The following is a 25,560-nucleotide window of genomic DNA, read 5'->3' on the forward strand; positions in this document are numbered from 1 at the left end:
TTTGCTTTTCTCTTTGCTTTTCATCACCTCTAGGTTTTGAACATCAGCCCTGTGGTGAGAGACATCATGATGAATGGAACCTTCCAAATCATCCGCCTTTATTTCGCCGAGTTCACGAGCTACGACTGGATTTCCTGGTTCACGCTGAAACTGAGTCCAGTCCTTTCCAGCTTGACTGCAGAGATGCTCCAGACAGTAACATCATATACCGACTGCAACGCATACCACATCATGTACGTAACGCTTTCCATATGCTAGCCAGCTCTGCAATGTTTTCAGTTAACTGCGTCATGCTTAGATTTCTTCTGCCGTGTTTTGATCCAATCTAGCGTCGGGGCTCTGAGCAGCCACTTTGAGCAGATGACATCGCTAAGACAGCAGGAGCTCACCGCAGTCCTGTTGGGCTACCAAAAGCAGAGTCAGGCATCAGGTAGGTCCAGCATAGGCAGAGCTTGTTTGTCTTGTGGGCTAAATAAAATATCAATTCTTGGTGTCTGTGCATCTTCGTCCGTCCTAACGAGTCTCTTTTGCACGTCCCTGTCGCAGGCTCAACCTGTGGGTCCGACACCAGCAGCCTCAGTGTTTGGCTTGAAGAGAGCTTTGGCAAATTCTCTGTCTACGTGGACTACCAAGACCTACGTGCACTCAACGAGGCATTTGGAAGTGTAAGGGGCCCACCGTGCCACTTGGTTGTTCTGGTGACTGCTTTGAGCATGCACATTGTTTCTACAGACGTTGTTGTTTTCTCTTCTGCAGTTCCAGGCACTGGACCTTCTGAGTGCCTCTCAAGTTGCTCAGCTGACCCTAACATCTGGAGCGCTGAACAACGCAGATCTGATCACCATGGTCTTTGAGCGTCTTGACGGCAGCAATGCTTTCCAGGATGTGGACCAGTTCTTGACGGTTCTCACCCAGACCTCGCAGGTACGTTCCCATCCATGAGATGGCAAGCGCGCAGCTGTTCCGCTTTGTTTAGAAAATTGTTAAAACAAGATAGCCCGGGACATTTTGTGTTGTACTCTGAAATGGGAATGTTGCCTTTCCTTTTGTTTGACCATGATTTTAGTACCCGACCCTGACTGTAGCCCAACATAGCCCAAGAGTTTCTGTTGCGTACTCGGTGATGGAAACATTTGCTTTTCTCTTTGCTTTTCATCACCTCTAGGTTTTGAACATCAGCCCTGTGGTGAGAGACATCATGATGAATGGAACCTTCCAAATCATCCGCCTTTATTTCGCCGAGTTCACGAGCTACGACTGGATTTCCTGGTTCACGCTGAAACTGAGTCCAGTCCTTTCCAGCTTGACTGCAGAGATGCTCCAGACAGTAACATCATATACCGACTGCAACGCATACCACATCATGTACGTAACGCTTTCCATATGCTAGCCAGCTCTGCAATGTTTTCAGTTAACTGCGTCATGCTTAGATTTCTTCTGCCGTGTTTTGATCCAATCTAGCGTCGGGGCTCTGAGCAGCCACTTTGAGCAGATGACATCGCTAAGACAGCAGGAGCTCACCGCAGTCCTGTTGGGCTACCTAAAGCAGAGTCAGGCATCAGGTAGGTCCAGCATATTCAGCGCTTGTTTGTCTTGTGGGCTAAATAAAATATCAATACTTGGTGTCTGTGCATCTTCGTCCGTCCTAACGAGTCTCTTTTGCACGTCCCTGTCGAAGGCTCAACCTGTGGGTCCGTCACCAGCAGCCTCAGTGTTTGGCTTGAAGAGAGCTTTGGCAAATTCTCTGTCTACGTGGACTACCAAGACCTGCGTGCACTCAACGAGGCATTTGGAAGTGTAAGGGGCCCACCGTGCCACTTGGTTGTTCTGGTGACTGCTTTGAGCATGCACGTTGTTTCTACAGACGTTGTTGTTGTTGTTTTCCCTTCTGCAGTTCCAGGCACTGGACCTTCTGAGTGCCTCTCAAGTTGCTCAGCTGACCCTAACATCTGGAGCGCTGAACAACGCAGATCTGATCACCATGGTCTTTGAGCGTCTTGACGGCAGCAATGCTTTCCAGGATGTGGACCAGTTCTTGACGGTTCTCACCCAGACCTCGCAGGTACGTTCCCATCCATGAGATGGCAAGCGCGCAGCTGTTCCGCTTTGTTTAGGAAATTGTTAAAACAAGATAGCCCGGGACATTTTGTGTTGTACTCTGAAATGGGAATGTTGCCTTTCCTTTTGTTTGACCATGATTTTAGTACCCGACCCTGACCGTAGCCCAACATAGCCCAAGAGTTTCTGTTGCGTACTCGGTGATGGAAACATTTGCTTTTCTCTTTGCTTTTCATCACCTCTAGGTTTTGAACATCAGCCCTGTGGTGAGAGACATCATGATGAATGGAACCTTCCAAATCATCCGCCTTTATTTCGCCGAGTTCACGAGCTACGACTGGATTTCCTGGTTCACGCTGAAACTGAGTCCAGTCCTTTCCAGCTTGACTGCAGAGATGCTCCAGACAGTAACATCATATACCGACTGCAACGCATACCACATCATGTACGTAACGCTTTCCATATGCTAGCCAGCTCTGCAATGTTTTCAGTTAACTGCGTCATGCTTAGATTTCTTCTGCTGTGTTTTGATCCAATCTAGCGTCGGGGCTCTGAGCAGCCACTTTGAGCAGATGACATCGCTGAGACAGCAGGAGCTCACCGCAGTCCTGTTGGGCTACCTAAAGCAGAGTCAGGCATCAGGTAAGTCCAGCATATTCAGCGCTTGTTTGTCTTGTGGGCTAAATAAAATATCAATTCTTGGTGTCTGTGCATCTTCGTCCGTCCTAACGAGTCTCTTTTGCACGTCCCTGTCGCAGGCTCAACCTGTGGGTCCGTCACCAGCAGCCTCAGTGTTTGGCTTGAAGAGAGCTTTGGCAAATTCTCTGTCTACGTGGACTACCAAGACCTGCGTGCACTCAACGAGGCATTTGGAAGTGTAAGGGGCCCACCGTGCCACTTGGTTGTTCTGGTGACTGCTTTGAGCATGCACATTGTTTCTACAGACGTTGTTGTTGTTTTCTCTTCTGCAGTTCCAGGCACTGGACCTTCTGAGTGCCTCTCAAGTTGCTCAGCTGACCCTAACATCTGGAGCGCTGAACAACGCAGATCTGATCACCATGGTCTTTGAGCGTCTTGACGGCAGCAATGCTTTCCAGGATGTGGACCAGTTCTTGACGGTTCTCACCCAGACCTCGCAGGTACGTTCCCATCCATGAGATGGCAAGCGCGCAGCTGTTCCGCTTTGTTTAGGAAATTGTTAAAACAAGATAGCCCGGGACATTTTGTGTTGTACTCTGAAATGGGAATGTTGCCTTTCCTTTTGTTTGACCATGATTTTATTACCCGACCCTGACCGTAGCCCAACATAGCCCAAGAGTTTCTGTTGCGTACTCGGTGATGGAAACATTTGCTTTTCTCTTTGCTTTTCATCACCTCTAGGTTTTGAACATCAGCCCTGTGGTGAGAGACATCATGATGAATGGAACCTTCCAAATCATCCGCCTTTATTTCGCCGAGTTCACGAGCTACGACTGGATTTCCTGGTTCACGCTGAAACTGAGTCCAGTCCTTTCCAGCTTGACTGCAGAGATGCTCCAGACAGTAACATCATATACCGACTGCAACGCATACCACATCATGTACGTAACGCTTTCCATATGCTAGCCAGCTCTGCAATGTTTTCAGTTAACTGCGTCATGCTTAGATTTCTTCTGCCGTGTTTTGATCCAATCTAGCGTCGGGGCTCTGAGCAGCCACTTTGAGCAGATGACATCGCTAAGACAGCAGGAGCTCACCGCAGTCCTGTTGGGCTACCAAAAGCAGAGTCAGGCATCAGGTAGGTCCAGCATAGGCAGAGCTTGTTTGTCTTGTGGGCTAAATAAAATATCAATTCTTGGTGTCTGTGCATCTTCGTCCGTCCTAACGAGTCTCTTTTGCACGTCCCTGTCGCAGGCTCAACCTGTGGGTCCGACACCAGCAGCCTCAGTGTTTGGCTTGAAGAGAGCTTTGGCAAATTCTCTGTCTACGTGGACTACCAAGACCTGCGTGCACTCAACGAGGCATTTGGAAGTGTAAGGGGCCCACCGTGCCACTTGGTTGTTCTGGTGACTGCTTTGAGCATGCACATTGTTTCTACAGACGTTGTTGTTGTTTTCTCTTCTGCAGTTCCAGGCACTGGACCTTCTGAGTGCCTCTCAAGTTGCTCAGCTGACCCTAACATCTGGAGCGCTGAACAACGCAGATCTGATCACCATGGTCTTTGAGCGTCTTGACGGCAGCAATGCTTTCCAGGATGTGGACCAGTTCTTGACGGTTCTCACCCAGACCTCGCAGGTACGTTCCCAACCATGAGATGGCAAGCGCGCAGCTGTTCCGCTTTGTTTAGAAAATTGTTAAAACAAGATAGCCCGGGACATTTTGTGTTGTACTCTGAAATGGGAATGTTGCCTTTCCTTTTGTTTGACCATGATTTTAGTACCCGACCCTGACCGTAGCCCAACATAGCCCAAGAGTTTCTGTTGCGTACTCGGTGATGGAAACATTTGCTTTTCTCTTTGCTTTTCATCACCTCTAGGTTTTGAACATCAGCCCTGTGGTGAGAGACATCATGATGAATGGAACCTTCCAAATCATCCGCCTTTATTTCGCCGAGTTCACGAGCTACGACTGGATTTCCTGGTTCACGCTGAAACTGAGTCCAGTCCTTTCCAGCTTGACTGCAGAGATGCTCCAGACAGTAACATCATATACCGACTGCAACGCATACCACATCATGTACGTAACGCTTTCCATATGCTAGCCAGCTCTGCAATGTTTTCAGTTAACTGCGTCATGCTTAGATTTCTTCTGCCGTGTTTTGATCCAATCTAGCGTCGGGGCTCTGAGCAGCCACTTTGAGCAGATGACATCGCTAAGACAGCAGGAGCTCACCGCAGTCCTGTTGGGCTACCTAAAGCAGAGTCAGGCATCAGGTAGGTCCAGCATATTCAGCGCTTGTTTGTCTTGTGGGCTAAATAAAATATCAATACTTGGTGTCTGTGCATCTTCGTCCGTCCTAACGAGTCTCTTTTGCACGTCCCTGTCGAAGGCTCAACCTGTGGGTCCGTCACCAGCAGCCTCAGTGTTTGGCTTGAAGAGAGCTTTGGCAAATTCTCTGTCTACGTGGACTACCAAGACCTGCGTGCACTCAACGAGGCATTTGGAAGTGTAAGGGGCCCACCGTGCCACTTGGTTGTTCTGGTGACTGCTTTGAGCATGCACGTTGTTTCTACAGACGTTGTTGTTGTTTTCCCTTCTGCAGTTCCAGGCACTGGACCTTCTGAGTGCCTCTCAAGTTGCTCAGCTGACCCTAACATCTGGAGCGCTGAACAACGCAGATCTGATCACCATGGTCTTTGAGCGTCTTGACGGCAGCAATGCTTTCCAGGATGTGGACCAGTTCTTGACGGTTCTCACCCAGACCTCGCAGGTACGTTCCCATCCATGAGATGGCAAGCGCGCAGCTGTTCCGCTTTGTTTAGGAAATTGTTAAAACAAGATAGCCCGGGACATTTTGTGTTGTACTCTGAAATGGGAATGTTGCCTTTCCTTTTGTTTGACCATGATTTTAGTACCCGACCCTGACCGTAGCCCAACATAGCCCAAGAGTTTCTGTTGCGTACTCGGTGATGGAAACATTTGCTTTTCTCTTTGCTTTTCATCACCTCTAGGTTTTGAACATCAGCCCTGTGGTGAGAGACATCATGATGAATGGAACCTTCCAAATCATCCGCCTTTATTTCGCCGAGTTCACGAGCTACGACTGGATTTCCTGGTTCACGCTGAAACTGAGTCCAGTCCTTTCCAGCTTGACTGCAGAGATGCTCCAGACAGTAACATCATATACCGACTGCAACACATACCACATCATGTACGTAACGCTTTCCATATGCTAGCCAGCTCTGCAATGTTTTCAGTTAACTGCGTCATGCTTAGATTTCTTCTGCCGTGTTTTGATCCAATCTAGCGTCGGGGCTCTGAGCAGCCACTTTGAGCAGATGACATCGCTGAGACAGCAGGAGCTCACCGCAGTCCTGTTGGGCTACCTAAAGCAGAGTCAGGCATCAGGTAGGTCCAGCATAGGCAGAGCTTGTTTGTCTTGTGGGCTAAATAAAATATCAATTCTTGGTGTCTTTGCATCTTCGTCCGTCCTAACGAGTCTCTTTTGCACGTCCCTGTCGCAGGCTCAACCTGTGGGTCCGACACCAGCAGCCTCAGTGTTTGGCTTGAAGAGAGCTTTGGCAAATTCTCTGTCTACGTGGACTACCAAGACCTGCGTGCACTCAACGAGGCATTTGGAAGTGTAAGGGGCCCACCGTGCCACTTGGTTGTTCTGGTGACTGCTTTGAGCATGCACATTGTTTCTACAGACGTTGTTGTTGTTTTCTCTTCTGCAGTTCCAGGCACTGGACCTTCTGAGTGCCTCTCAAGTTGCTCAGCTGACCCTAACATCTGGAGCGCTGAACAACGCAGATCTGATCACCATGGTCTTTGAGCGTCTTGACGGCAGCAATGCTTTCCAGGATGTGGACCAGTTCTTGACGGTTCTCACCCAGACCTCGCAGGTACGTTCCCATCCATGAGATGGCAAGCGCGCAGCTGTTCCGCTTTGTTTAGGAAATTGTTAAAACAAGATAGCCCGGGACATTTTGTGTTGTACTCTGAAATGGGAATGTTGCCTTTCCTTTTGTTTGACCATGATTTTAGTACCCGACCCTGACCGTAGCCCAACATAGCCCAAGAGTTTCTGTTGCGTACTCGGTGATGGAAACATTTGCTTTTCTCTTTGCTTTTCATCACCTCTAGGTTTTGAACATCAGCCCTGTGGTGAGAGACATCATGATGAATGGAACCTTCCAAATCATCCGCCTTTATTTCGCCGAGTTCACGAGCTACGACTGGATTTCCTGGTTCACGCTGAAACTGAGTCCAGTCCTTTCCAGCTTGACTGCAGAGATGCTCCAGACAGTAACATCATATACCGACTGCAACGCATACCACATCATGTACGTAACGCTTTCCATATGCTAGCCAGCTCTGCAATGTTTTCAGTTAACTGCGTCATGCTTAGATTTCTTCTGCCGTGTTTTGATCCAATCTAGCGTCGGGGCTCTGAGCAGCCACTTTGAGCAGATGACATCGCTAAGACAGCAGGAGCTCACCGCAGTCCTGTTGGGCTACCAAAAGCAGAGTCAGGCATCAGGTAGGTCCAGCATAGGCAGAGCTTGTTTGTCTTGTGGGCTAAATAAAATATCAATTCTTGGTGTCTGTGCATCTTCGTCCGTCCTAACGAGTCTCTTTTGCACGTCCCTGTCGCAGGCTCAACCTGTGGGTCCGACACCAGCAGCCTCAGTGTTTGGCTTGAAGAGAGCTTTGGCAAATTCTCTGTCTACGTGGACTACCAAGACCTACGTGCACTCAACGAGGCATTTGGAAGTGTAAGGGGCCCACCGTGCCACTTGGTTGTTCTGGTGACTGCTTTGAGCATGCACATTGTTTCTACAGACGTTGTTGTTTTCTCTTCTGCAGTTCCAGGCACTGGACCTTCTGAGTGCCTCTCAAGTTGCTCAGCTGACCCTAACATCTGGAGCGCTGAACAACGCAGATCTGATCACCATGGTCTTTGAGCGTCTTGACGGCAGCAATGCTTTCCAGGATGTGGACCAGTTCTTGACGGTTCTCACCCAGACCTCGCAGGTACGTTCCCATCCATGAGATGGCAAGCGCGCAGCTGTTCCGCTTTGTTTAGAAAATTGTTAAAACAAGATAGCCCGGGACATTTTGTGTTGTACTCTGAAATGGGAATGTTGCCTTTCCTTTTGTTTGACCATGATTTTAGTACCCGACCCTGACTGTAGCCCAACATAGCCCAAGAGTTTCTGTTGCGTACTCGGTGATGGAAACATTTGCTTTTCTCTTTGCTTTTCATCACCTCTAGGTTTTGAACATCAGCCCTGTGGTGAGAGACATCATGATGAATGGAACCTTCCAAATCATCCGCCTTTATTTCGCCGAGTTCACGAGCTACGACTGGATTTCCTGGTTCACGCTGAAACTGAGTCCAGTCCTTTCCAGCTTGACTGCAGAGATGCTCCAGACAGTAACATCATATACCGACTGCAACGCATACCACATCATGTACGTAACGCTTTCCATATGCTAGCCAGCTCTGCAATGTTTTCAGTTAACTGCGTCATGCTTAGATTTCTTCTGCCGTGTTTTGATCCAATCTAGCGTCGGGGCTCTGAGCAGCCACTTTGAGCAGATGACATCGCTAAGACAGCAGGAGCTCACCGCAGTCCTGTTGGGCTACCTAAAGCAGAGTCAGGCATCAGGTAGGTCCAGCATATTCAGCGCTTGTTTGTCTTGTGGGCTAAATAAAATATCAATACTTGGTGTCTGTGCATCTTCGTCCGTCCTAACGAGTCTCTTTTGCACGTCCCTGTCGAAGGCTCAACCTGTGGGTCCGTCACCAGCAGCCTCAGTGTTTGGCTTGAAGAGAGCTTTGGCAAATTCTCTGTCTACGTGGACTACCAAGACCTGCGTGCACTCAACGAGGCATTTGGAAGTGTAAGGGGCCCACCGTGCCACTTGGTTGTTCTGGTGACTGCTTTGAGCATGCACGTTGTTTCTACAGACGTTGTTGTTGTTGTTTTCCCTTCTGCAGTTCCAGGCACTGGACCTTCTGAGTGCCTCTCAAGTTGCTCAGCTGACCCTAACATCTGGAGCGCTGAACAACGCAGATCTGATCACCATGGTCTTTGAGCGTCTTGACGGCAGCAATGCTTTCCAGGATGTGGACCAGTTCTTGACGGTTCTCACCCAGACCTCGCAGGTACGTTCCCATCCATGAGATGGCAAGCGCGCAGCTGTTCCGCTTTGTTTAGGAAATTGTTAAAACAAGATAGCCCGGGACATTTTGTGTTGTACTCTGAAATGGGAATGTTGCCTTTCCTTTTGTTTGACCATGATTTTAGTACCCGACCCTGACCGTAGCCCAACATAGCCCAAGAGTTTCTGTTGCGTACTCGGTGATGGAAACATTTGCTTTTCTCTTTGCTTTTCATCACCTCTAGGTTTTGAACATCAGCCCTGTGGTGAGAGACATCATGATGAATGGAACCTTCCAAATCATCCGCCTTTATTTCGCCGAGTTCACGAGCTACGACTGGATTTCCTGGTTCACGCTGAAACTGAGTCCAGTCCTTTCCAGCTTGACTGCAGAGATGCTCCAGACAGTAACATCATATACCGACTGCAACGCATACCACATCATGTACGTAACGCTTTCCATATGCTAGCCAGCTCTGCAATGTTTTCAGTTAACTGCGTCATGCTTAGATTTCTTCTGCTGTGTTTTGATCCAATCTAGCGTCGGGGCTCTGAGCAGCCACTTTGAGCAGATGACATCGCTGAGACAGCAGGAGCTCACCGCAGTCCTGTTGGGCTACCTAAAGCAGAGTCAGGCATCAGGTAAGTCCAGCATATTCAGCGCTTGTTTGTCTTGTGGGCTAAATAAAATATCAATTCTTGGTGTCTGTGCATCTTCGTCCGTCCTAACGAGTCTCTTTTGCACGTCCCTGTCGCAGGCTCAACCTGTGGGTCCGTCACCAGCAGCCTCAGTGTTTGGCTTGAAGAGAGCTTTGGCAAATTCTCTGTCTACGTGGACTACCAAGACCTGCGTGCACTCAACGAGGCATTTGGAAGTGTAAGGGGCCCACCGTGCCACTTGGTTGTTCTGGTGACTGCTTTGAGCATGCACATTGTTTCTACAGACGTTGTTGTTGTTTTCTCTTCTGCAGTTCCAGGCACTGGACCTTCTGAGTGCCTCTCAAGTTGCTCAGCTGACCCTAACATCTGGAGCGCTGAACAACGCAGATCTGATCACCATGGTCTTTGAGCGTCTTGACGGCAGCAATGCTTTCCAGGATGTGGACCAGTTCTTGACGGTTCTCACCCAGACCTCGCAGGTACGTTCCCATCCATGAGATGGCAAGCGCGCAGCTGTTCCGCTTTGTTTAGGAAATTGTTAAAACAAGATAGCCCGGGACATTTTGTGTTGTACTCTGAAATGGGAATGTTGCCTTTCCTTTTGTTTGACCATGATTTTATTACCCGACCCTGACCGTAGCCCAACATAGCCCAAGAGTTTCTGTTGCGTACTCGGTGATGGAAACATTTGCTTTTCTCTTTGCTTTTCATCACCTCTAGGTTTTGAACATCAGCCCTGTGGTGAGAGACATCATGATGAATGGAACCTTCCAAATCATCCGCCTTTATTTCGCCGAGTTCACGAGCTACGACTGGATTTCCTGGTTCACGCTGAAACTGAGTCCAGTCCTTTCCAGCTTGACTGCAGAGATGCTCCAGACAGTAACATCATATACCGACTGCAACGCATACCACATCATGTACGTAACGCTTTCCATATGCTAGCCAGCTCTGCAATGTTTTCAGTTAACTGCGTCATGCTTAGATTTCTTCTGCCGTGTTTTGATCCAATCTAGCGTCGGGGCTCTGAGCAGCCACTTTGAGCAGATGACATCGCTAAGACAGCAGGAGCTCACCGCAGTCCTGTTGGGCTACCAAAAGCAGAGTCAGGCATCAGGTAGGTCCAGCATAGGCAGAGCTTGTTTGTCTTGTGGGCTAAATAAAATATCAATTCTTGGTGTCTGTGCATCTTCGTCCGTCCTAACGAGTCTCTTTTGCACGTCCCTGTCGCAGGCTCAACCTGTGGGTCCGACACCAGCAGCCTCAGTGTTTGGCTTGAAGAGAGCTTTGGCAAATTCTCTGTCTACGTGGACTACCAAGACCTGCGTGCACTCAACGAGGCATTTGGAAGTGTAAGGGGCCCACCGTGCCACTTGGTTGTTCTGGTGACTGCTTTGAGCATGCACATTGTTTCTACAGACGTTGTTGTTGTTTTCTCTTCTGCAGTTCCAGGCACTGGACCTTCTGAGTGCCTCTCAAGTTGCTCAGCTGACCCTAACATCTGGAGCGCTGAACAACGCAGATCTGATCACCATGGTCTTTGAGCGTCTTGACGGCAGCAATGCTTTCCAGGATGTGGACCAGTTCTTGACGGTTCTCACCCAGACCTCGCAGGTACGTTCCCAACCATGAGATGGCAAGCGCGCAGCTGTTCCGCTTTGTTTAGAAAATTGTTAAAACAAGATAGCCCGGGACATTTTGTGTTGTACTCTGAAATGGGAATGTTGCCTTTCCTTTTGTTTGACCATGATTTTAGTACCCGACCCTGACCGTAGCCCAACATAGCCCAAGAGTTTCTGTTGCGTACTCGGTGATGGAAACATTTGCTTTTCTCTTTGCTTTTCATCACCTCTAGGTTTTGAACATCAGCCCTGTGGTGAGAGACATCATGATGAATGGAACCTTCCAAATCATCCGCCTTTATTTCGCCGAGTTCACGAGCTACGACTGGATTTCCTGGTTCACGCTGAAACTGAGTCCAGTCCTTTCCAGCTTGACTGCAGAGATGCTCCAGACAGTAACATCATATACCGACTGCAACGCATACCACATCATGTACGTAACGCTTTCCATATGCTAGCCAGCTCTGCAATGTTTTCAGTTAACTGCGTCATGCTTAGATTTCTTCTGCCGTGTTTTGATCCAATCTAGCGTCGGGGCTCTGAGCAGCCACTTTGAGCAGATGACATCGCTAAGACAGCAGGAGCTCACCGCAGTCCTGTTGGGCTACCTAAAGCAGAGTCAGGCATCAGGTAGGTCCAGCATATTCAGCGCTTGTTTGTCTTGTGGGCTAAATAAAATATCAATACTTGGTGTCTGTGCATCTTCGTCCGTCCTAACGAGTCTCTTTTGCACGTCCCTGTCGAAGGCTCAACCTGTGGGTCCGTCACCAGCAGCCTCAGTGTTTGGCTTGAAGAGAGCTTTGGCAAATTCTCTGTCTACGTGGACTACCAAGACCTGCGTGCACTCAACGAGGCATTTGGAAGTGTAAGGGGCCCACCGTGCCACTTGGTTGTTCTGGTGACTGCTTTGAGCATGCACGTTGTTTCTACAGACGTTGTTGTTGTTTTCCCTTCTGCAGTTCCAGGCACTGGACCTTCTGAGTGCCTCTCAAGTTGCTCAGCTGACCCTAACATCTGGAGCGCTGAACAACGCAGATCTGATCACCATGGTCTTTGAGCGTCTTGACGGCAGCAATGCTTTCCAGGATGTGGACCAGTTCTTGACGGTTCTCACCCAGACCTCGCAGGTACGTTCCCATCCATGAGATGGCAAGCGCGCAGCTGTTCCGCTTTGTTTAGGAAATTGTTAAAACAAGATAGCCCGGGACATTTTGTGTTGTACTCTGAAATGGGAATGTTGCCTTTCCTTTTGTTTGACCATGATTTTAGTACCCGACCCTGACCGTAGCCCAACATAGCCCAAGAGTTTCTGTTGCGTACTCGGTGATGGAAACATTTGCTTTTCTCTTTGCTTTTCATCACCTCTAGGTTTTGAACATCAGCCCTGTGGTGAGAGACATCATGATGAATGGAACCTTCCAAATCATCCGCCTTTATTTCGCCGAGTTCACGAGCTACGACTGGATTTCCTGGTTCACGCTGAAACTGAGTCCAGTCCTTTCCAGCTTGACTGCAGAGATGCTCCAGACAGTAACATCATATACCGACTGCAACACATACCACATCATGTACGTAACGCTTTCCATATGCTAGCCAGCTCTGCAATGTTTTCAGTTAACTGCGTCATGCTTAGATTTCTTCTGCCGTGTTTTGATCCAATCTAGCGTCGGGGCTCTGAGCAGCCACTTTGAGCAGATGACATCGCTGAGACAGCAGGAGCTCACCGCAGTCCTGTTGGGCTACCTAAAGCAGAGTCAGGCATCAGGTAGGTCCAGCATAGGCAGAGCTTGTTTGTCTTGTGGGCTAAATAAAATATCAATTCTTGGTGTCTTTGCATCTTCGTCCGTCCTAACGAGTCTCTTTTGCACGTCCCTGTCGCAGGCTCAACCTGTGGGTCCGACACCAGCAGCCTCAGTGTTTGGCTTGAAGAGAGCTTTGGCAAATTCTCTGTCTACGTGGACTACCAAGACCTGCGTGCACTCAACGAGGCATTTGGAAGTGTAAGGGGCCCACCGTGCCACTTGGTTGTTCTGGTGACTGCTTTGAGCATGCACATTGTTTCTACAGACGTTGTTGTTGTTTTCTCTTCTGCAGTTCCAGGCACTGGACCTTCTGAGTGCCTCTCAAGTTGCTCAGCTGACCCTAACATCTGGAGCGCTGAACAACGCAGATCTGATCACCATGGTCTTTGAGCGTCTTGACGGCAGCAATGCTTTCCAGGATTTGGACCAGTTCTTGACGGTTCTCACCCAGACCTCGCAGGTACGTTCCCATCCATGAGATGGCAAGCGCGCAGCTGTTCCGCTTTGTTTAGGAAATTGTTAAAACAAGATAGCCCGGGACATTTTGTGTTGTACTCTGAAATGGGAATGTTGCCTTTCCTTTTGTTTGACCATGATTTTAGTACCCGACCCTGACCGTAGCCCAACATAGCCCAAGAGTTTCTGTTGCGTACTCGGTGATGGAAACATTTGCTTTTCTCTTTGCTTTTCATCACCTCTAGGTTTTGAACATCAGCCCTGTGGTGAGAGACATCATGATGAATGGAACCTTCCAAATCATCCGCCTTTATTTCGCCGAGTTCACGAGCTACGACTGGATTTCCTGGTTCACGCTGAAACTGAGTCCAGTCCTTTCCAGCTTGACTGCAGAGATGCTCCAGACAGTAACATCATATACCGACTGCAACGCATACCACATCATGTACGTAACGCTTTCCATATGCTAGCCAGCTCTGCAATGTTTTCAGTTAACTGCGTCATGCTTAGATTTCTTCTGCTGTGTTTTGATCCAATCTAGCGTCGGGGCTCTGAGCAGCCACTTTGAGCAGATGACATCGCTGAGACAGCAGGAGCTCACCGCAGTCCTGTTGGGCTACCTAAAGCAGAGTCAGGCATCAGGTAAGTCCAGCATATTCAGCGCTTGTTTGTCTTGTGGGCTAAATAAAATATCAATTCTTGGTGTCTGTGCATCTTCGTCCGTCCTAACGAGTCTCTTTTGCACGTCCCTGTCGCAGGCTCAACCTGTGGGTCCGTCACCAGCAGCCTCAGTGTTTGGCTTGAAGAGAGCTTTGGCAAATTCTCTGTCTACGTGGACTACCAAGACCTGCGTGCACTCAACGAGGCATTTGGAAGTGTAAGGGGCCCACCGTGCCACTTGGTTGTTCTGGTGACTGCTTTGAGCATGCACATTGTTTCTACAGACGTTGTTGTTGTTTTCTCTTCTGCAGTTCCAGGCACTGGACCTTCTGAGTGCCTCTCAAGTTGCTCAGCTGACCCTAACATCTGGAGCGCTGAACAACGCAGATCTGATCACCATGGTCTTTGAGCGTCTTGACGGCAGCAATGCTTTCCAGGATGTGGACCAGTTCTTGACGGTTCTCACCCAGACCTCGCAGGTACGTTCCCATCCATGAGATGGCAAGCGCGCAGCTGTTCCGCTTTGTTTAGAAAATTGTTAAAACAAGATAGCCCGGGACATTTTGTGTTGTACTCTGAAATGGGAATGTTGCCTTTCCTTTTGTTTGACCATGATTTTATTACCCGACCCTGACCGTAGCCCAACATAGCCCAAGAGTTTCTGTTGCGTACTCGGTGATGGAAACATTTGCTTTTCTCTTTGCTTTTCATCACCTCTAGGTTTTGAACATCAGCCCTGTGGTGAGAGACATCATGATGAATGGAACCTTCCAAATCATCCGCCTTTATTTCGCCGAGTTCACGAGCTACGACTGGATTTCCTGGTTCACGCTGAAACTGAGTCCAGTCCTTTCCAGCTTGACTGCAGAGATGCTCCAGACAGTAACATCATATACCGACTGCAACGCATACCACATCATGTACGTAACGCTTTCCATATGCTAGCCAGCTCTGCAATGTTTTCAGTTAACTGCGTCATGCTTAGATTTCTTCTGCCGTGTTTTGATCCAATCTAGCGTCGGGGCTCTGAGCAGCCACTTTGAGCAGATGACATCGCTGAGACAGCAGGAGCTCACCGCAGTCCTGTTGGGCTACCTAAAGCAGAGTCAGGCATCAGGTAAGTCCAGCATATTCAGCGCTTGTTTGTCTTGTGGGCTAAATAAAATATCAATTCTTGGTGTCTGTGCATCTTCGTCCGTCCTAACGAGTCTCTTTTGCACGTCCCTGTCGCAGGCTCAACCTGTGGGTCCGTCACCAGCAGCCTCAGTGTTTGGCTTGAAGAGAGCTTTGGCAAATTCTCTGTCTACGTGGACTACCAAGACCTGCGTGCACTCAACGAGGCATTTGGAAGTGTAAGGGGCCCACCGTGCCACTTGGTTGTTCTGGTGACTGCTTTGAGCATGCACGTTGTTTCTACAGACGTTGTTGTTGTTTTTTTCTCTTCTGCAGTTCCAGGCACTGGACCTTCTGAGTGCCTCTCAAGTTGCTCAGCTGACCCTAACATCTGGAGCGCTGAACAACGCAGATCTGATCACCATGGTCTTTGAGCGTCTTGACGGCAGCAATGCTTTCCAGGATGTGGACCAGTTCTTGACGGTTCTCACCCAGACCTCGCAGGTACGTTCCCATCCATGAGATGGCAAGCGCGCAGCTGTTCCGCTTTGTTTAGGAAATTGTTAAAACAAGATAGCCCGGGACATTTTGTGTTGTACTCTGAAATGGGAATGTTGCCTTTCCTTTTGTTTGACCATGATTTTAGTACCCGACCCTGACCGTAGCCCAACATAGCCCAAGAGTTTCTGTTGCGTACTCGGTGATGGAAACATTTGCTTTTCTCTTTGCTTTTCATCACCTCTAGGTTTTGAACATCAGCCCTGTGGTGAGAGACATCATGATGAATGGAACCTTCCAAATCATCCGCCTTTATTTCGCCGAGTTCACGAGCTACGACTGGATTTCCTGGTTCACGCTGAAACTGAGTCCAGTCCTTTCCAGCTTGACTGCAGAGATGCTCCAGACAGTAACATCATATACCGACTGCAACGCATACCACATCATGTACGTAACGCTTTCCATATGCTAGCCAGCTCTGCAATGTTTTCAGTTAACTGCGTCATGCTTAGATTTCTTCTGCCGTGTTTTGATCCAATCTAGCGTCGGGGCTCTGAGCAGCCACTTTGAGCAGATGACATCGCTAAGACAGCAGGAGCTCACCGCAGTCCTGTTGGGCTACCTAAAGCAGAGTCAGGCATCAGGTAGGTCCAGCATATTCAGCGCTTGTTTGTCTTGTGGGCTAAATAAAATATCAATACTTGGTGTCTGTGCATCTTCGTCCGTCCTAACGAGTCTCTTTTGCACGTCCCTGTCGAAGGCTCAACCTGTGGGTCCGTCACCAGCAGCCTCAGTGTTTGGCTTGAAGAGAGCTTTGGCAAATTCTCTGTCTACGTGGACTACCAAGACCTGCGTGCACTCAACGAGGCATTTGGAAGTGTAAGGGGCCCACCGTGCCACTTGGTTGTTCTGGTGACTGCTTTGAGCATGCACGTTGTTTCTACAGACGTTGTTGTTGTTGTTTTCCCTTCTGCAGTTCCAGGCACTGGACCTTCTGAGTGCCTCTCAAGTTGCTCAGCTGACCCTAACATCTGGAGCGCTGAACAACGCAGATCTGATCACCATGGTCTTTGAGCGTCTTGACGGCAGCAATGCTTTCCAGGATGTGGACCAGTTCTTGACGGTTCTCACCCAGACCTCGCAGGTACGTTCCCATCCATGAGATGGCAAGCGCGCAGCTGTTCCGCTTTGTTTAGGAAATTGTTAAAACAAGATAGCCCGGGACATTTTGTGTTGTACTCTGAAATGGGAATGTTGCCTTTCCTTTTGTTTGACCATGATTTTAGTACCCGACCCTGACCGTAGCCCAACATAGCCCAAGAGTTTCTGTTGCGTACTCGGTGATGGAAACATTTGCTTTTCTCTTTGCTTTTCATCACCTCTAGGTTTTGAACATCAGCCCTGTGGTGAGAGACATCATGATGAATGGAACCTTCCAAATCATCCGCCTTTATTTCGCCGAGTTCACGAGCTACGACTGGATTTCCTGGTTCACGCTGAAACTGAGTCCAGTCCTTTCCAGCTTGACTGCAGAGATGCTCCAGACAGTAACATCATATACCGACTGCAACGCATACCACATCATGTACGTAACGCTTTCCATATGCTAGCCAGCTCTGCAATGTTTTCAGTTAACTGCGTCATGCTTAGATTTCTTCTGCCGTGTTTTGATCCAATCTAGCGTCGGGGCTCTGAGCAGCCACTTTGAGCAGATGACATCGCTAAGACAGCAGGAGCTCACCGCAGTCCTGTTGGGCTACCAAAAGCAGAGTCAGGCATCAGGTAGGTCCAGCATAGGCAGAGCTTGTTTGTCTTGTGGGCTAAATAAAATATCAATTCTTGGTGTCTGTGCATCTTCGTCCGTCCTAACGAGTCTCTTTTGCACGTCCCTGTCGCAGGCTCAACCTGTGGGTCCGACACCAGCAGCCTCAGTGTTTGGCTTGAAGAGAGCTTTGGCAAATTCTCTGTCTACGTGGACTACCAAGACCTGCGTGCACTCAACGAGGCATTTGGAAGTGTAAGGGGCCCACCGTGCCACTTGGTTGTTCTGGTGACTGCTTTGAGCATGCACATTGTTTCTACAGACGTTGTTGTTTTCTCTTCTGCAGTTCCAGGCACTGGACCTTCTGAGTGCCTCTCAAGTTGCTCAGCTGACCCTAACATCTGGAGCGCTGAACAACGCAGATCTGATCACCATGGTCTTTGAGCGTCTTGACGGCAGCAATGCTTTCCAGGATGTGGACCAGTTCTTGACGGTTCTCACCCAGACCTCGCAGGTACGTTCCCATCCATGAGATGGCAAGCGCGCAGCTGTTCCGCTTTGTTTAGAAAATTGTTAAAACAAGATAGCCCGGGACATTTTGTGTTGTACTCTGAAATGGGAATGTTGCCTTTCCTTTTGTTTGACCATGATTTTAGTACCCGACCCTGACTGTAGCCCAACATAGCCCAAGAGTTTCTGTTGCGTACTCGGTGATGGAAACATTTGCTTTTCTCTTTGCTTTTCATCACCTCTAGGTTTTGAACATCAGCCCTGTGGTGAGAGACATCATGATGAATGGAACCTTCCAAATCATCCGCCTTTATTTCGCCGAGTTCACGAGCTACGACTGGATTTCCTGGTTCACGCTGAAACTGAGTCCAGTCCTTTCCAGCTTGACTGCAGAGATGCTCCAGACAGTAACATCATATACCGACTGCAACGCATACCACATCATGTACGTAACGCTTTCCATATGCTAGCCAGCTCTGCAATGTTTTCAGTTAACTGCGTCATGCTTAGATTTCTTCTGCCGTGTTTTGATCCAATCTAGCGTCGGGGCTCTGAGCAGCCACTTTGAGCAGATGACATCGCTAAGACAGCAGGAGCTCACCGCAGTCCTGTTGGGCTACCTAAAGCAGAGTCAGGCATCAGGTAGGTCCAGCATATTCAGCGCTTGTTTGTCTTGTGGGCTAAATAAAATATCAATACTTGGTGTCTGTGCATCTTCGTCCGTCCTAACGAGTCTCTTTTGCACGTCCCTGTCGAAGGCTCAACCTGTGGGTCCGTCACCAGCAGCCTCAGTGTTTGGCTTGAAGAGAGCTTTGGCAAATTCTCTGTCTACGTGGACTACCAAGACCTGCGTGCACTCAACGAGGCATTTGGAAGTGTAAGGGGCCCACCGTGCCACTTGGTTGTTCTGGTGACTGCTTTGAGCATGCACGTTGTTTCTACAGACGTTGTTGTTGTTGTTTTCCCTTCTGCAGTTCCAGGCACTGGACCTTCTGAGTGCCTCTCAAGTTGCTCAGCTGACCCTAACATCTGGAGCGCTGAACAACGCAGATCTGATCACCATGGTCTTTGAGCGTCTTGACGGCAGCAATGCTTTCCAGGATGTGGACCAGTTCTTGACGGTTCTCACCCAGACCTCGCAGGTACGTTCCCATCCATGAGATGGCAAGCGCGCAGCTGTTCCGCTTTGTTTAGGAAATTGTTAAAACAAGATAGCCCGGGACATTTTGTGTTGTACTCTGAAATGGGAATGTTGCCTTTCCTTTTGTTTGACCATGATTTTAGTACCCGACCCTGACCGTAGCCCAACATAGCCCAAGAGTTTCTGTTGCGTACTCGGTGATGGAAACATTTGCTTTTCTCTTTGCTTTTCATCACCTCTAGGTTTTGAACATCAGCCCTGTGGTGAGAGACATCATGATGAATGGAACCTTCCAAATCATCCGCCTTTATTTCGCCGAGTTCACGAGCTACGACTGGATTTCCTGGTTCACGCTGAAACTGAGTCCAGTCCTTTCCAGCTTGACTGCAGAGATGCTCCAGACAGTAACATCATATACCGACTGCAACGCATACCACATCATGTACGTAACGCTTTCCATATGCTAGCCAGCTCTGCAATGTTTTCAGTTAACTGCGTCATGCTTAGATTTCTTCTGCTGTGTTTTGATCCAATCTAGCGTCGGGGCTCTGAGCAGCCACTTTGAGCAGATGACATCGCTGAGACAGCAGGAGCTCACCGCAGTCCTGTTGGGCTACCTAAAGCAGAGTCAGGCATCAGGTAAGTCCAGCATATTCAGCGCTTGTTTGTCTTGTGGGCTAAATAAAATATCAATTCTTGGTGTCTGTGCATCTTCGTCCGTCCTAACGAGTCTCTTTTGCACGTCCCTGTCGCAGGCTCAACCTGTGGGTCCGTCACCAGCAGCCTCAGTGTTTGGCTTGAAGAGAGCTTTGGCAAATTCTCTGTCTACGTGGACTACCAAGACCTGCGTGCACTCAACGAGGCATTTGGAAGTGTAAGGGGCCCACCGTGCCACTTGGTTGTTCTGGTGACTGCTTTGAGCATGCACATTGTTTCTACAGACGTTGTTGTTGTTTTCTCTTCTGCAGTTCCAGGCACTGGACCTTCTGAGTGCCTCTCAAGTTGCTCAGCTGACCCTAACATCTGGAGCGCTGAACAACGCAGATCTGATCACCATGGTCTTTGAGCGTCTTGACGGCAGCAATGCTTTCCAGGATGTGGACCAGTTCTTGACGGTTCTCACCCAGACCTCGCAGGTACGTTCCCATCCATGAGATGGCAAGCGCGCAGCTGTTCCGCTTTGTTTAGGAAATTGTTAAAACAAGATAGCCCGGGACATTTTGTGTTGTACTCTGAAATGGGAATGTTGCCTTTCCTTTTGTTTGACCATGATTTTAGTACCCGACCCTGACCGTAGCCCAACATAGCCCAAGAGTTTCTGTTGCGTACTCGGTGATGGAAACATTTGCTTTTCTCTTTGCTTTTCATCACCTCTAGGTTTTGAACATCAGCCCTGTGGTGAGAGACATCATGATGAATGGAACCTTCCAAATCATCCGCCTTTATTTCGCCGAGTTCACGAGCTACGACTGGATTTCCTGGTTCACGCTGAAACTGAGTCCAGTCCTTTCCAGCTTGACTGCAGAGATGCTCCAGACAGTAACATCATATACCGACTGCAACGCATACCACATCATGTACGTAACGCTTTCCATATGCTAGCCAGCTCTGCAATGTTTTCAGTTAACTGCGTCATGCTTAGATTTCTTCTGCCGTGTTTTGATCCAATCTAGCGTCGGGGCTCTGAGCAGCCACTTTGAGCAGATGACATCGCTAAGACAGCAGGAGCTCACCGCAGTCCTGTTGGGCTACCAAAAGCAGAGTCAGGCATCAGGTAGGTCCAGCATAGGCAGAGCTTGTTTGTCTTGTGGGCTAAATAAAATATCAATTCTTGGTGTCTGTGCATCTTCGTCCGTCCTAACGAGTCTCTTTTGCACGTCCCTGTCGCAGGCTCAACCTGTGGGTCCGACACCAGCAGCCTCAGTGTTTGGCTTGAAGAGAGCTTTGGCAAATTCTCTGTCTACGTGGACTACCAAGACCTGCGTGCACTCAACGAGGCATTTGGAAGTGTAAGGGGCCCACCGTGCCACTTGGTTGTTCTGGTGACTGCTTTGAGCATGCACATTGTTTCTACAGACGTTGTTGTTTTCTCTTCTGCAGTTCCAGGCACTGGACCTTCTGAGTGCCTCTCAAGTTGCTCAGCTGACCCTAACATCTGGAGCGCTGAACAATGCAGATCTGATCACCATGGTCTTTGAGCGTCTTGACGGCAGCAATGCTTTCCAGGATGTGGACCAGTTCTTGACGGTTCTCACCCAGACCTCGCAGGTACGTTCCCATCCATGAGATGGCAAGCGCGCAGCTGTTCCGCTTTGTTTAGAAAATTGTTAAAACAAGATAGCCCGGGACATTTTGTGTTGTACTCTGAAATGGGAATGTTGCCTTTCCTTTTGTTTGACCATGATTTTAGTACCCGACCCTGACTGTAGCCCAACATAGCCCAAGAGTTTCTGTTGCGTACTCGGTGATGGAAACATTTGCTTTTCTCTTTGCTTTTCATCACCTCTAGGTTTTGAACATCAGCCCTGTGGTGAGAGACATCATGATGAATGGAACCTTCCAAATCATCCGCCTTTATTTCGCCGAGTTCACGAGCTACGACTGGATTTCCTGGTTCACGCTGAAACTGAGTCCAGTCCTTTCCAGCTTGACTGCAGAGATGCTCCAGACAGTAACATCATATACCGACTGCAACGCATACCACATCATGTACGTAACGCTTTCCATATGCTAGCCAGCTCTGCAATGTTTTCAGTTAACTGCGTCATGCTTAGATTTCTTCTGCCGTGTTTTGATCCAATCTAGCGTCGGGGCTCTGAGCAGCCACTTTGAGCAGATGACATCGCTAAGACAGCAGGAGCTCACCGCAGTCCTGTTGGGCTACCTAAAGCAGAGTCAGGCATCAGGTAGGTCCAGCATATTCAGCGCTTGTTTGTCTTGTGGGCTAAATAAAATATCAATACTTGGTGTCTGTGCATCTTCGTCCGTCCTAACGAGTCTCTTTTGCACGTCCCTGTCGAAGGCTCAACCTGTGGGTCCGTCACCAGCAGCCTCAGTGTTTGGCTTGAAGAGAGCTTTGGCAAATTCTCTGTCTACGTGGACTACCAAGACCTGCGTGCACTCAACGAGGCATTTGGAAGTGTAAGGGGCCCACCGTGCCACTTGGTTGTTCTGGTGACTGCTTTGAGCATGCACGTTGTTTCTACAGACGTTGTTGTTGTTGTTTTCCCTTCTGCAGTTCCAGGCACTGGACCTTCTGAGTGCCTCTCAAGTTGCTCAGCTGACCCTAACATCTGGAGCGCTGAACAACGCAGATCTGATCACCATGGTCTTTGAGCGTCTTGACGGCAGCAATGCTTTCCAGGATGTGGACCAGTTCTTGACGGTTCTCACCCAGACCTCGCAGGTACGTTCCCATCCATGAGATGGCAAGCGCGCAGCTGTTCCGCTTTGTTTAGGAAATTGTTAAAACAAGATAGCCCGGGACATTTTGTGTTGTACTCTGAAATGGGAATGTTGCCTTTCCTTTTGTTTGACCATGATTTTAGTACCCGACCCTGACCGTAGCCCAACATAGCCCAAGAGTTTCTGTTGCGTACTCGGTGATGGAAACATTTGCTTTTCTCTTTGCTTTTCATCACCTCTAGGTTTTGAACATCAGCCCTGTGGTGAGAGACATCATGATGAATGGAACCTTCCAAATCATCCGCCTTTATTTCGCCGAGTTCACGAGCTACGACTGGATTTCCTGGTTCACGCTGAAACTGAGTCCAGTCCTTTCCAGCTTGACTGCAGAGATGCTCCAGACAGTAACATCATATACCGACTGCAACGCATACCACATCATGTACGTAACGCTTTCCATATGCTAGCCAGCTCTGCAATGTTTTCAGTTAACTGCGTCATGCTTAGATTTCTTCTGCTGTGTTTTGATCCAATCTAGCGTCGGGGCTCTGAGCAGCCACTTTGAGCAGATGACATCGCTGAGACAGCAGGAGCTCACCGCAGTCCTGTTGGGCTACCTAAAGCAGAGTCAGGCATCAGGTAAGTCCAGCATATTCAGCGCTTGTTTGTCTTGTGGGCTAAATAAAATATCAATTCTTGGTGTCTGTGCATCTTCGTCCGTCCTAACGAGTCTCTTTTGCACGTCCCTGTCGCAGGCTCAACCTGTGGGTCCGTCACCAGCAGCCTCAGTGTTTGGCTTGAAGAGAGCTTTGGCAAATTCTCTGTCTACGTGGACTACCAAGACCTGCGTGCACTCAACGAGGCATTTGGAAGTGTAAGGGGCCCACCGTGCCACTTGGTTGTTCTGGTGACTGCTTTGAGCATGCACATTGTTTCTACAGACGTTGTTGTTGTTTTCTCTTCTGCAGTTCCAGGCACTGGACCTTCTGAGTGCCTCTCAAGTTGCTCAGCTGACCCTAACATCTGGAGCGCTGAACAACGCAGATCTGATCACCATGGTCTTTGAGCGTCTTGACGGCAGCAATGCTTTCCAGGATGTGGACCAGTTCTTGACGGTTCTCACCCAGACCTCGCAGGTACGTTCCCATCCATGAGATGGCAAGCGCGCAGCTGTTCCGCTTTGTTTAGGAAATTGTTAAAACAAGATAGCCCGGGACATTTTGTGTTGTACTCTGAAATGGGAATGTTGCCTTTCCTTTTGTTTGACCATGATTTTATTACCCGACCCTGACCGTAGCCCAACATAGCCCAAGAGTTTCTGTTGCGTACTCGGTGATGGAAACATTTGCTTTTCTCTTTGCTTTTCATCACCTCTAGGTTTTGAACATCAGCCCTGTGGTGAGAGACATCATGATGAATGGAACCTTCCAAATCATCCGCCTTTATTTCGCCGAGTTCACGAGCTACGACTGGATTTCCTGGTTCACGCTGAAACTGAGTCCAGTCCTTTCCAGCTTGACTGCAGAGATGCTCCAGACAGTAACATCATATACCGACTGCAACGCATACCACATCATGTACGTAACGCTTTCCATATGCTAGCCAGCTCTGCAATGTTTTCAGTTAACTGCGTCATGCTTAGATTTCTTCTGCCGTGTTTTGATCCAATCTAGCGTCGGGGCTCTGAGCAGCCACTTTGAGCAGATGACATCGCTAAGACAGCAGGAGCTCACCGCAGTCCTGTTGGGCTACCAAAAGCAGAGTCAGGCATCAGGTAGGTCCAGCATAGGCAGAGCTTGTTTGTCTTGTGGGCTAAATAAAATATCAATTCTTGGTGTCTGTGCATCTTCGTCCGTCCTAACGAGTCTCTTTTGCACGTCCCTGTCGCAGGCTCAACCTGTGGGTCCGACACCAGCAGCCTCAGTGTTTGGCTTGAAGAGAGCTTTGGCAAATTCTCTGTCTACGTGGACTACCAAGACCTGCGTGCACTCAACGAGGCATTTGGAAGTGTAAGGGGCCCACCGTGCCACTTGGTTGTTCTGGTGACTGCTTTGAGCATGCACATTGTTTCTACAGACGTTGTTGTTTTCTCTTCTGCAGTTCCAGGCACTGGACCTTCTGAGTGCCTCTCAAGTTGCTCAGCTGACCCTAACATCTGGAGCGCTGAACAACGCAGATCTGATCACCATGGTCTTTGAGCGTCTTGACGGCAGCAATGCTTTCCAGGATGTGGACCAGTTCTTGACGGTTCTCACCCAGACCTCGCAGGTACGTTCCCATCCATGAGATGGCAAGCGCGCAGCTGTTCCGCTTTGTTTAGAAAATTGTTAAAACAAGATAGCCCGGGACATTTTGTGTTGTACTCTGAAATGGGAATGTTGCCTTTCCTTTTGTTTGACCATGATTTTAGTACCCGACCCTGACCGTAGCCCAACATAGCCCAAGAGTTTCTGTTGCGTACTCGGTGATGGAAACATTTGCTTTTCTCTTTGCTTTTCATCACCTCTAGGTTTTGAACATCAGCCCTGTGGTGAGAGACATCATGATGAATGGAACCTTCCAAATCATCCGCCTTTATTTCGCCGAGTTCACGAGCTACGACTGGATTTCCTGGTTCACGCTGAAACTGAGTCCAGTCCTTTCCAGCTTGACTGCAGAGATGCTCCAGACAGTAACATCATATACCGACTGCAACGCATACCACATCATGTACGTAACGCTTTCCATATGCTAGCCAGCTCTGCAATGTTTTCAGTTAACTGCGTCATGCTTAGATTTCTTCTGCCGTGTTTTGATCCAATCTAGCGTCGGGGCTCTGAGCAGCCACTTTGAGCAGATGACATCGCTAAGACAGCAGGAGCTCACCGCAGTCCTGTTGGGCTACCTAAAGCAGAGTCAGGCATCAGGTAGGTCCAGCATATTCAGCGCTTGTTTGTCTTGTGGGCTAAATAAAATATCAATACTTGGTGTCTGTGCATCTTCGTCCGTCCTAACGAGTCTCTTTTGCACGTCCCTGTCGAAGGCTCAACCTGTGGGTCCGTCACCAGCAGCCTCAGTGTTTGG

At 48.9% G+C, this 25,560-nt stretch overlaps 9 protein-coding genes across 9 annotated transcripts in view; all 9 read left to right on the plus strand.

The window, feature by feature from the left end:
* ddx46 (DEAD (Asp-Glu-Ala-Asp) box polypeptide 46) overlaps positions 1 to 25,560 on the plus strand; it is an 800,847-nt gene that overhangs the window by 462,710 nt on the left and 312,577 nt on the right. The window lies entirely within an intron of this gene.
* On the plus strand, positions 10,576 to 11,623 carry LOC147832049 (uncharacterized). Its single transcript, XM_087300409.1, has 4 exons — positions 10,576 to 10,645; positions 10,762 to 10,880; positions 10,975 to 11,142; positions 11,384 to 11,623. The coding sequence occupies exons 1-4, from the start codon at positions 10,576 to 10,578 to the stop codon at positions 11,606 to 11,608; spliced, it is 582 nt and encodes a 193-aa protein (XP_087156535.1). The 3' UTR covers positions 11,609 to 11,623.
* On the plus strand, positions 11,711 to 12,758 carry LOC147832050 (uncharacterized). Its single transcript, XM_087300410.1, has 4 exons — positions 11,711 to 11,780; positions 11,897 to 12,015; positions 12,110 to 12,277; positions 12,519 to 12,758. Exons 1-4 carry the CDS (start codon positions 11,711 to 11,713, stop codon positions 12,741 to 12,743), a joined length of 582 nt encoding a protein of 193 aa, XP_087156536.1. The 3' UTR covers positions 12,744 to 12,758.
* On the plus strand, positions 12,846 to 13,902 carry LOC147832051 (uncharacterized). The gene is made up of 4 exons (XM_087300411.1): positions 12,846 to 12,915; positions 13,032 to 13,150; positions 13,245 to 13,412; positions 13,654 to 13,902. Exons 1-4 carry the CDS (start codon positions 12,846 to 12,848, stop codon positions 13,876 to 13,878), a joined length of 582 nt encoding a protein of 193 aa, XP_087156537.1. The 3' UTR covers positions 13,879 to 13,902.
* On the plus strand, positions 13,981 to 15,028 carry LOC141380040 (uncharacterized). The gene is made up of 4 exons (XM_087300412.1): positions 13,981 to 14,050; positions 14,167 to 14,285; positions 14,380 to 14,547; positions 14,789 to 15,028. Exons 1-4 carry the CDS (start codon positions 13,981 to 13,983, stop codon positions 15,011 to 15,013), a joined length of 582 nt encoding a protein of 193 aa, XP_087156538.1. The 3' UTR covers positions 15,014 to 15,028.
* Positions 15,116 to 16,166, plus strand: LOC147832052 (uncharacterized). The gene is made up of 4 exons (XM_087300413.1): positions 15,116 to 15,185; positions 15,302 to 15,420; positions 15,518 to 15,685; positions 15,927 to 16,166. Exons 1-4 carry the CDS (start codon positions 15,116 to 15,118, stop codon positions 16,149 to 16,151), a joined length of 582 nt encoding a protein of 193 aa, XP_087156539.1. The 3' UTR covers positions 16,152 to 16,166.
* Positions 21,874 to 22,988, plus strand: LOC147832053 (uncharacterized). Its single transcript, XM_087302007.1, has 4 exons — positions 21,874 to 21,998; positions 22,115 to 22,233; positions 22,331 to 22,498; positions 22,740 to 22,988. The coding sequence occupies exons 1-4, from the start codon at positions 21,929 to 21,931 to the stop codon at positions 22,962 to 22,964; spliced, it is 582 nt and encodes a 193-aa protein (XP_087158133.1). The 5' UTR covers positions 21,874 to 21,928; the 3' UTR covers positions 22,965 to 22,988.
* On the plus strand, positions 23,000 to 24,114 carry LOC147832054 (uncharacterized). Its single transcript, XM_087302008.1, has 4 exons — positions 23,000 to 23,136; positions 23,253 to 23,371; positions 23,466 to 23,633; positions 23,875 to 24,114. The coding sequence occupies exons 1-4, from the start codon at positions 23,067 to 23,069 to the stop codon at positions 24,097 to 24,099; spliced, it is 582 nt and encodes a 193-aa protein (XP_087158134.1). The 5' UTR covers positions 23,000 to 23,066; the 3' UTR covers positions 24,100 to 24,114.
* On the plus strand, positions 24,150 to 25,246 carry LOC147832055 (uncharacterized). Its single transcript, XM_087302009.1, has 4 exons — positions 24,150 to 24,271; positions 24,388 to 24,506; positions 24,598 to 24,765; positions 25,007 to 25,246. The coding sequence occupies exons 1-4, from the start codon at positions 24,202 to 24,204 to the stop codon at positions 25,229 to 25,231; spliced, it is 582 nt and encodes a 193-aa protein (XP_087158135.1). The 5' UTR covers positions 24,150 to 24,201; the 3' UTR covers positions 25,232 to 25,246.

Source organism: Danio rerio, chromosome 21, assembly GCF_052040795.2.
Source record: "Danio rerio strain M-AB ecotype USA chromosome 21, GRCz13ab, whole genome shotgun sequence".
Lineage (NCBI taxonomy): Eukaryota > Metazoa > Chordata > Actinopteri > Cypriniformes > Danionidae > Danio > Danio rerio.

Bases quoted from the DNA above. Each gene is read 5' to 3' on its own strand.
- LOC147832049 (XM_087300409.1), top strand. From the start codon at position 10,576: ATGACATCGCTAAGACAGCAGGAGCTCACCGCAGTCCTGTTGGGCTAC. The intron at 10,881-10,974 runs GTAAGGGGCCCA...TCTCTTCTGCAG, and splicing joins TCAACGAGGCATTTGGAAGT to TTCCAGGCACTGGACCTTCT. The intron at 11,143-11,383 runs GTACGTTCCCAA...CATCACCTCTAG, and splicing joins TTCTCACCCAGACCTCGCAG to GTTTTGAACATCAGCCCTGT.
- LOC147832050 (XM_087300410.1), top strand. From the start codon at position 11,711: ATGACATCGCTAAGACAGCAGGAGCTCACCGCAGTCCTGTTGGGCTAC. The intron at 11,781-11,896 runs GTAGGTCCAGCA...TCCCTGTCGAAG, and splicing joins AAAGCAGAGTCAGGCATCAG to GCTCAACCTGTGGGTCCGTC. The intron at 12,016-12,109 runs GTAAGGGGCCCA...TCCCTTCTGCAG, and splicing joins TCAACGAGGCATTTGGAAGT to TTCCAGGCACTGGACCTTCT.
- LOC147832051 (XM_087300411.1), top strand. From the start codon at position 12,846: ATGACATCGCTGAGACAGCAGGAGCTCACCGCAGTCCTGTTGGGCTAC. The intron at 13,151-13,244 runs GTAAGGGGCCCA...TCTCTTCTGCAG, and splicing joins TCAACGAGGCATTTGGAAGT to TTCCAGGCACTGGACCTTCT. The intron at 13,413-13,653 runs GTACGTTCCCAT...CATCACCTCTAG, and splicing joins TTCTCACCCAGACCTCGCAG to GTTTTGAACATCAGCCCTGT.
- LOC141380040 (XM_087300412.1), top strand. From the start codon at position 13,981: ATGACATCGCTGAGACAGCAGGAGCTCACCGCAGTCCTGTTGGGCTAC. The intron at 14,286-14,379 runs GTAAGGGGCCCA...TCTCTTCTGCAG, and splicing joins TCAACGAGGCATTTGGAAGT to TTCCAGGCACTGGACCTTCT. The intron at 14,548-14,788 runs GTACGTTCCCAT...CATCACCTCTAG, and splicing joins TTCTCACCCAGACCTCGCAG to GTTTTGAACATCAGCCCTGT.
- LOC147832052 (XM_087300413.1), top strand. From the start codon at position 15,116: ATGACATCGCTGAGACAGCAGGAGCTCACCGCAGTCCTGTTGGGCTAC. The intron at 15,186-15,301 runs GTAAGTCCAGCA...TCCCTGTCGCAG, and splicing joins AAAGCAGAGTCAGGCATCAG to GCTCAACCTGTGGGTCCGTC. The intron at 15,421-15,517 runs GTAAGGGGCCCA...TCTCTTCTGCAG, and splicing joins TCAACGAGGCATTTGGAAGT to TTCCAGGCACTGGACCTTCT.
- LOC147832053 (XM_087302007.1), top strand. From the start codon at position 21,929: ATGACATCGCTAAGACAGCAGGAGCTCACCGCAGTCCTGTTGGGCTAC. The intron at 22,234-22,330 runs GTAAGGGGCCCA...TCCCTTCTGCAG, and splicing joins TCAACGAGGCATTTGGAAGT to TTCCAGGCACTGGACCTTCT. The intron at 22,499-22,739 runs GTACGTTCCCAT...CATCACCTCTAG, and splicing joins TTCTCACCCAGACCTCGCAG to GTTTTGAACATCAGCCCTGT.
- LOC147832054 (XM_087302008.1), top strand. From the start codon at position 23,067: ATGACATCGCTGAGACAGCAGGAGCTCACCGCAGTCCTGTTGGGCTAC. The intron at 23,137-23,252 runs GTAAGTCCAGCA...TCCCTGTCGCAG, and splicing joins AAAGCAGAGTCAGGCATCAG to GCTCAACCTGTGGGTCCGTC. The intron at 23,372-23,465 runs GTAAGGGGCCCA...TCTCTTCTGCAG, and splicing joins TCAACGAGGCATTTGGAAGT to TTCCAGGCACTGGACCTTCT.
- LOC147832055 (XM_087302009.1), top strand. From the start codon at position 24,202: ATGACATCGCTAAGACAGCAGGAGCTCACCGCAGTCCTGTTGGGCTAC. The intron at 24,507-24,597 runs GTAAGGGGCCCA...TCTCTTCTGCAG, and splicing joins TCAACGAGGCATTTGGAAGT to TTCCAGGCACTGGACCTTCT. The intron at 24,766-25,006 runs GTACGTTCCCAT...CATCACCTCTAG, and splicing joins TTCTCACCCAGACCTCGCAG to GTTTTGAACATCAGCCCTGT.